This window comes from Lasioglossum baleicum, chromosome 13 (assembly GCF_051020765.1).
Source record: "Lasioglossum baleicum chromosome 13, iyLasBale1, whole genome shotgun sequence".
Lineage (NCBI taxonomy): Eukaryota > Metazoa > Arthropoda > Insecta > Hymenoptera > Halictidae > Lasioglossum > Lasioglossum baleicum.
The window spans coordinates 6,048,255-6,057,143 of record NC_134941.1 but is presented as its reverse complement, the minus strand read 5'-3'; the positions used below and the strand labels follow the sequence as shown (position 1 = coordinate 6,057,143).

Genomic DNA, 8,889 nt, shown 5'->3' with positions numbered 1-8,889 from the left:
AGGGCATGCATCGAATAAAATTCTATTCACCCGATGGAACAATTCTCCATTTAATAAAATTCTGTTTATTTAATGGAACATTTTGTCGTTCCATGAAATTACACGTATTTCATGGAAATGTTTTCGTTGAATAGCTACCTTATTTAAAACAAATATCGTGTCAACGGTGAAACAAATTTGTAAAACGTGAAACGAATTGATAATCATAATAGAAATATTCTTTTTGTCGACACTGAGTTCAAACAGATGTTTTGCAACAAAGTTTACTAAATGATTGCAAAAGTTCGTACCCGATATTCAGAGACTTCGAGATCTGCACTGAAGAAAAACCACGCTGCTTCTTCTTGTAAAACGTTGGGGACGATTGTAGAAAATGGTGGTGACATAATTGATGTGACCGCTTCTGTTTTATTTTCGAAATCGGCCACGAACTTCTGCAATCATATAAAACAAGGGGTGGGGGATGAAGTGGTGCGTATATGCCTATTTACGAAGCAAGGAATAATCTTTTTTTTAAAACAAAATCTACTAAATGATTGCAAAAGTTCGTACCCAATATTCAGAGACTTCGAGATCTGCACTGAAGAGAAACCACGCTGCTTCTTCTTGTAAAACGTTGGGGGACGATTGTAGAAAATGGTGGTGACATAATTGATGTGACCGCTTCTGTTTTATTTTCGAAATCGGCCACGAACTTCTGCAATCATATAAAACAAGGGGTGGGGGATGAAGCGGTGCAAATATGCCTATTCACGAAGCAAGTTTCGCGACATTTCTACGACGACCCCTGCTAGAGATGACTCGTGTGCCAGCTTATAATTGGTACGTGTCGAACTAATACCGAGATACTCCAGATACCGGATACATTGGCGCTAGGAATGTTTGGTTTTGGCTCGCACTATCGAGTTGTCCCGCCTTCTTGGCCCGCAGCACTGCAGCGGCATTAATTACCACGCGTACACCTCTCGCACACGACTGTTATCCCTACCGTGCTATTCCTTAACCACCGGTCCCACGAAACGTCGTCTTCCCGAATTGCTGGCACGTTAACAGCCCGCGTATTGGTAATAGCAGCATGCGGTCACCTAGCGTGAAGACGGCTCGCCTAAGCCCTAAGGGATAACATACCCTAACGTTCCGTCAATGGCGGAATGTCACTGTCACATTGAAGAGTCACTTAACAATGTTTCAGGATCCAGGCTCTGAGGTGTACACCCACAGGAACGGGCCTAAAAACATTAATAAATTCGACCATTTTTTAGTAAAAAATAATTTAAAATCAAATTGAAGATACAACATATCTTTGGCTATTTGAACAAATTTTTTTCGTATTTTTCTACGTACAGTAGAACTTCGATTATCCGTGGAACATGATTGTTCGGATAATACAACAATTGCATAGTTTCAGTGCTGAATTTAATCCTCATTGAAGTGTGCTGTAAATCGTGTAGCGTATGGGTTGGTTTAACGCAAACTAACTCTTCGTGGAAAGCATTCGGAGGATAGAGAATTCGAACACCAGAGATCCGGATAATCGAGGATCTACTGTATCTTTTTATATGTATGATACGCTATTGAAATCTTACAATAATTGAGATAATAATATGAAGATAATTGCATTAAAATTAAGCTGTGTTATCTTAAAATATAGCGAAACAAGCATACGCGACATTTTTTGGAACATTTGACCCATAACGTAACCATTTCTGTAATAAAAAAAATAATACCAACTTCAAAAACATAATTCTGTTATCTGTGCTGTAAAGGTCAACTCTGTTTTTTAAAAGGTATGATATATTTCTCTATTTACTATGTAATAGGACGCTTTAAGATGCTGTGATCTTCGGTTGGAGGTCATCCAAGAGCGTTCAAGGTCAACTGCGACGATGTTAACAAGTAGTCATGTTAACTTTTTACAAGTATAAAATATGTTTTTGGTTATAACAGAGTTACTATAGTGAAGGTTCCATATTTCCTATTAAGGAAAGGAAAACAGGATTGTTAGATAAAGTGTTTGCTCGAAGAGATAATCGACTGGAGTACGACAGGCGTTAAGGATACAGATTTACTAATTTCAAGCCCCGAGTACCAGACGATGAGCTATTGTTTAAGTAAACTACGCTGTTTAGTCAACTGCTATTTGGTTTACAGCGGTGGTTATCTCTTTGTTCGGCTTATCGTCGCCTTAACGCCAATATGCTATTGTAAACCCCGTACGTTACGTGGGTTGTCCTCAAATTGATTTGAAGCATGAGTGATACGCGAAATCGGTCAAAGAATAATAACTTAATAACCCAGTAACTAACTTCGGGAAAACGTGAGTATCATGTCACGGGGAACAATGCAAACCGAAACTTTGCGATTATATAGAATATCTGATTCACCTAGTTTATCTGCTCGACGTTCCGAATCTTACATAAGCCGCCTATTCACACCTTGTTGTTCGAGTCGAATTGTAGTTACAATAGACACAATGCTGGGAACTTCCCGAGGTGAATTAAACCAATTAAAATGTTAAGACACTTTGGATCCCTCGTCTTATATACTCGCTTCGAAGCTGCTTGACTTTTCAATGGTAACGACACTTCACTCGCTCACCGCACTTGTGAATAATTACGTACCATATCAGAAATCACTGAAATCAATCATTTAATATTAAGCCACTCGTAATGAACGGTCCGAATAAAACCTGATAAGTAGCAATATTATTTCTACCTTTTAAGTTGGAATTAAACGAACTGTCTGTATAAAAAATGTATGTACACTGCTGTGCAAAGAAAGAAGCACCCGGAAATATTTAATAGAAAAGCGTAAAAAATCAAATAAGAACACAGTAAGTTTTGAAAAAGGATTCCGTTGTTTAATTGAATAGTTCTGAGAATAAGTGTTATTGCAGATTATCTAATACTTTAAATGCAATAAAACAATTATTGTACAATACAATTTCTACAGAAGGATATTGTGTTTGTCATTATATCTTATAATTATACAGGGTGCTTCTTTTAACACAGTAGTGTATTATATATACATATGTATGATCTTAATCTAGAAAAGAAATTTTTGAAATTTTTATACATCATTTGCAGAAAAAGAAAATTAAATAACTTCTGTTAGTAATTGTAATTATTTGGAGATAATTATCTCTTACATTGTTCTAATACCTTCATTGTTTTATGTTTCACTAATTTTTTCCATAAATGCTTAAAATACAAGAAAGCATACAATATAGTAACAAAATTTTCTAGTTTTCTAGTTGATAAATTGAACTTGTTCTTCGTCTTTAGAAACTGTTGAGAGAATTATTTGTTGAAAAGTATGAACCTATTGTAAATTGGAAGACTATTTTCTAGTTTTCTAGTTGGTAAATTGAACTTGTTCTTCGTCTCTAGAAACTGTTGAGAGAATGATTTGTTGAAAAGTATGAACCTATTGTAAATTGGAAGACTATTTTCTAGTTTTCTAGTTGATAAATTGAACTTGTTCTTCGTCTCTAGAAACTGTTGAGAAAATGATTTGTTGAAAAGTATGAACCTATTGTAAATTGATAGACTATTTTCTAGTTGGTAAATTGAACTTGTTCTTCGTCTCTAGAAACTGTTGAGAAAATGATTTGTTGAAAAGTATGAACCTATTGTAAATTGAAAGACTGTTTAGTCTGTCGGAAATGAAGTTGACTGATCATTGTATTGGGTTGGCAAATAAGTTCGTTCGGTTTTTGTAATTTATTCCAATGTAAAAATCCGAACAAACTTATTTGCCAACCCAATACATACTATAGAGTGTTAGTGTTTAATAACATTCATTGCATTTTAAATCAGGTTAGAGACTCATTATACTAATGGTAATACAGTTGTTCACATCCCGAACGATTCTCCAATTTTATAATTCCCATTGAAAAGAAGGAAATCGAAAAAGAAATCGAGTCAAAGCTGTCTGCCAATTTCAGCATTCCCAGTGTGCTGAACTCTCTTTGCGAGTGAAACCCACTTGACGTGGAATATCGAAGTGGAATAATAGTTGTAGACTTTCATCTCTAAATTCGAGAACCGTTTTACGTTAAAGCTTTTAATTTGAGAAGCTATTCACGGTTGTTCAGCTATCATTTCATCACTTTCTGCTACGCTTTGTGATTTATGGTAGCTTAATATAATGATTACTGTCTGCGCTAATGAAATTTGAAAGATATCGTACAATTGGATTAATTTGAGATTATTCAATTTAGAGAAATAGTACTTTTGCAGTATATTAGTTGTTTAATATTATTGCCACTTCTTATTAATTTTCTTATTTCCATCATTTTCGTTCACAGAGTAAACCTGTTCTGGAATTACTTGAACTGAAACAATTTTTACTTCATTCAGCATTTCGTTGAGCGACATGGACAACAAATTTCTTAAATGAACGAGGTTTGTTTCCGCCATTTTCATTGTCCATGACAGAAAGAAGTTTCGCAAGTTGCAGACACAATACGTCGACATTAATTTTTAACTCTTTTGTTGACATCTGGTCCCCAAGACAGAAAGTATAAAGTTAGAAGTAAAGTTTGCACGGCTGTGGAGGTCCATTAGCATATGTATACTACTGGAAAAATGACGCCAATTCCGAGCGTAGCGCGCGTGTGAAATTAAAATTGTTCCTAGTAATAGAACTGATGAAATAAAATCATTTGATTAACTGGAGGTGGTTAGAATGTTAATAAAGTTATAAATAAAACAAGAAAGTTCAGAAGTTGCTGCATTCTTTAAATTGTATTAGTAATTTATCATTGTTATTAATGACTAATTTTTGATAATTTCAATACAAGTTGCACCACTATAGTAGCTTTTTTGTGATATAAATCGATTTCTGTGCACATGAGCATGAAAGTGTTAAGCTAAGGTCATTAATCACATTACACTTCATATTAAAGTCAATTATCAAAGTCGATAATCTAGATTAGCTAATATTATTGTGATTACAGAATTCCAATTGATTAATTGCCAACGCTAAAATTATACTTTAATAAGATGTGTCCACTACAAATTATTAGGTCAATGCATATAGAATATTGCGTTTTATAGTGGCAATCGATGCTCTGTTAAACTTAAATGCATTTCATTAGCCGAAATAAAATTATGAATTCCGCCAAGAAAATTTTTGAACCTCAATTTCATTACATTCTTCAAATGACGAAACAAATTATTTAATTGCTTTGGGACTCCAAAAACTGATTTTTGATTAGATTTTCTTTCCAGACCAGCACCGCAAAATGTCTATCTGACAAAAATGAAAAATCACGCTCGAATTCGTAATTGATACGTCAATCAACGAAGTAACTTTTTCAAATCGGACCAACTTGAGTTTCTTTGGAAAATCAGTTTGCTAGATAACGTGAAAAGAATTGCAATTGGTCAGAGTCACAAAGAAAACACCGAAGGTCGTTGTGTACAACAATTTTAACTGTGTAATCTTTCACTTCTCCAAAAATGTAACTCGCTCGGCGCTGTTTAAAAAAAGTAACACCCTTTCAAAGTGTAGACACGCGGAATATAAGAACTTGAAATTTAGTTTTTGTCCTTGAATCTCTCTCACCAGGGCCGAGTGCAGTAGCTACCCTTTGAATTCGGCTTGAAATCCCGTGTGCGTTAATCCGGCGTGCAAACGGCGACACTTATTAATATTTTCATGCACGGATGGGTATAAGTAAACGTGCCAATTTGTAAGAGCTACGTTGCAGTCGCGCCCGACCTAAATACACGCAAACGGTTTTCCCATTACAATTCCCAGCTGGGGATTTGAAATCAATCTTCGCATTCAGGCGAATTTCCTGCGCGTCCTTGAAGGGCATCCGGCGGCGGCGTGCGTGTATTTTTTTATTTGCCGTGCAGTGATCCTCAGTGGATGGGTTTTCGCTTAACTGCACGCATACAGTAAACCACCTGCACGCTTCGTTAAGGTAGATCTGCCAAACGCGATACCCGGGGGAGCAAGACCGTTGCAGCTTCATTGAAATCCGTCCCTGAAACCCCAACCATTCTCAATAACGTCATGACAGGGATTTAGCCTCGAAAAAGCGATCGAACCTCGAGCCTCCGTCGCGTCTCGTTCAAATCGATCCGGCAAATAAAAAGCTGTTATACGTGTCGCGTATGGAAGGAAAATTTTTTCATCCCCCATTTTTCGTTCTTTATCACTCGATTGTTCGGCGAGAGGATCGGCAAGAGTTTATTTGTCACTCGTTCCGTACGCGGCTCCGACCTATTGCCGGACCGTTGTTCCCCCCTTTGTTTTATTTAGTCTGCACTCGCTTCCCCAGTTTTTAGAAAGAAGAATTCCGTTTTTGTATCCTCTTCACGCTGCGATATGCGGGAGGCGATTAAAAAATCGTGCGAGAGCTTTGAGCGATACGTCGATCGAACTTTCTACCAAAGGAAACACGTTCGGGCAGATGTAGTTATACTGAGCAATTATAGGCATGCTACAAAAGCGAAATTATTTAGATTAACTAAACCATCGTCGGTAAAACTCGGGTGAATTATAATTTTTTTCAGGGTGAAAACAAATTTTCAGGTTTTATATTGTTAAATACATTCGAAAATAGGAACATTTAACTACAGATTGTGACATTTTCATGAGGAAATTCGAAGCTGGAAAGATTTGACAGCCATTTTCGTGCGACACTCTTTAGGTGCTCTATGGCAGAGCTGGGAAACTTCTTTCCCACTGGATCCCGTAAATCCTCTATAAACGCAAAAGCTTCGGGGAGATTCGTTTGCATTTTTCGTAGACGGACACTATTTTTTTGAGCTTCAAAGGCCGAGGCGAACGTAGAGAAGGACAGGAGAGACCACGCGCGGGGCCGAAGCGACTGCGACGCTCCGCGTCTCTTTCTTTCCCATACGCTGTCCTTTGTTGCGCCCGAGACGTTCATCGTCAATTAAACCACTAAATACAGTTGAAATTATATCGTGTTTGGTCTTATTTTAATCAGAGAAATGCCACAAATATATTGGTGAAAGTTTCATAAAAAAATAAGTAATAACTAAAAAATTTTTATATTGGTAATACATTGTGAGTAATCACATATTGGTAATCGCATTAGTAGTGGTTCACATCAATATACCCGAGCCGAGATCAGATTACTGCAGTGGAGGGGATATTCTTTAGCGTTTATCGTGTACGGCCTTGTTGCGTTTATACAGGATTTACTGTACATGGTGAGTCACCTAAGACAAGCCACTCGAATAAGTTCTACATTTTTTGAGATAGGAAAAATGTTTCAGACAAAAGTTGTTTGGTTTCGAGGGGCCTATTACGTGGTGTAAGTAACTTTTCTTCAGGTGAAGGTGCTTAGGAGATTTGATGGTCAACCAAGTTATTTAAAATGTAACCACATATTTCTGAGCTCCTACGTTTGTAGCCCATCGCCAGACAATTTCAATGATACACTATAGTCATTCACGGTCATTGAAGTCAGAAACGTAAAAAAGGATGGAAAATAAATTCACTGCGAATGGTTACTTGTCTTCTTCTTGTCCCCGACTGTACTCTAGAAAGGAACTTCGAAATCTTCTTTAAATAACAATCTCAAGAGAAATAACCAAGTAAACCGTACTGCAAAACATAAAATGTGCAATACACTCGGTCAGATGTAAAACGCATTAATAAACGATTCCGCAAAGATCAGTCTGTATATACTTATGGTATTTTCTTGCGTGGTTTCTCTTCGCCGGTTAATTACCATTGTAATTTAACCACCTGTCACGATTTATTTCCGTCGGCTGCTATCGTTGAACTTCAACGCGACGTTCGGGTTGCAAGAAAACATCCGAGACTACTTAAAATTGAATTAAGGAGCGTTTAAAACTCTTCGTTTTTTGCGAGAATGTAAATATTCGCGGGGAAGCGTTTTCCTGGCCAGCGAAGATACGCGCCGGAAGATATGTGTGCAAGAAAAAAGTCGAGAGAGCCATGTTCCCGTGGCCGTAGCATTTCGTGGGCGGCCGGTATAAGTTAATGACTACGCTTCGAGGGGGATAATTAAGGGGTAATTAACGGTGGCTACTCGGCGATCCGTCCTCCGCTGTATGTTAAACTAGCTCGACGCGAGGTCCCACTGTCTCTACTTCATCCGAACCCAAGAGATTTTTAACTGAAATTTAAAACTGGGTTACACCGGCGCAAACGAGTCTAATTCTTGGGACCCCAAAGGTCACACGATTCGTTTCTCTTCCCGTTCATAGATTCATGAATCTTTCGTTTTCGCCGAGATATAGTCGCGAGCAAGAACAGCTTTCAAGATTAACCACGCCGCGCCGCGCCGGTAAGTATGCTGACCTGACAGTGCTTTTTGAGAAGGACTTTACTGCCCTGACCTACAAGCTTCGCTGTTTCTGCAATTCACTATGATTAATTGATTAACATCGATGTGGAGTTATATTATCTTACCATTTAACTGTTTTACTTTACAAAAATAATAAGAATGTATCTATCAACACTTTTAAGCATTCATTTCATGAAATCTTATCGATGAAATTGTCTCGAGAAAGGCTAATTATAGGAGTTCAAAAATATGTGGTTTCATCTAAAAAAGAACATTTCTTCATTTCTCAAAAAATCTAGAAATTATTCAGGTCGTCTTGGGCAACTCACCCTGTATAACACAAGAAAAAGATTGGTGAATAATTCCACATAGATGCATCTTTACAATCTCAATAATTGTAAATTAAAAATATTAGAATCCATCATTTCGACGAGTAACGTAAACTTTGTGTTAAAATGTATAATCTTCGGTCAAAAAAAAACTTTTTAAAATGTGCTCGAGTGACTAGAGCTTTTTTTGAGATTTTAGAAAAATTCGTTTACTAGTTGATGTATATAGGTAATCTCTCTCTCAAAAACTTTCGACCC

The 8,889-nt window shown here is 37.1% G+C and overlaps 1 protein-coding gene across 13 annotated transcripts in view; it reads right to left on the bottom strand.

Moving 5' to 3' along the window:
• LOC143214797 (uncharacterized) overlaps positions 1-8,889 on the bottom strand; it is a 308,560-nt gene that overhangs the window by 27,158 nt on the left and 272,513 nt on the right. For 10 of the 13 annotated variants that reach the window (XR_013010224.1, XR_013010218.1, XR_013010216.1 and 7 more), the window contains 3 exons: positions 989-1,229; positions 553-697; positions 291-434 (listed from right to left, as the gene is read on the bottom strand). Coding sequence is in view for 1 of the 13 variants with exons in the window: in XM_076436196.1 (XP_076292311.1) it covers positions 291-434; positions 553-697 (289 nt within the window). In the remaining 12 variants the exon portion in view is untranslated. The remainder of the gene's footprint in view (positions 1-290; positions 435-552; positions 698-988; positions 1,230-8,889) is intronic. The other 3 variants (XR_013010215.1, XM_076436196.1, XR_013010222.1) reach the window with 3 other exon arrangements.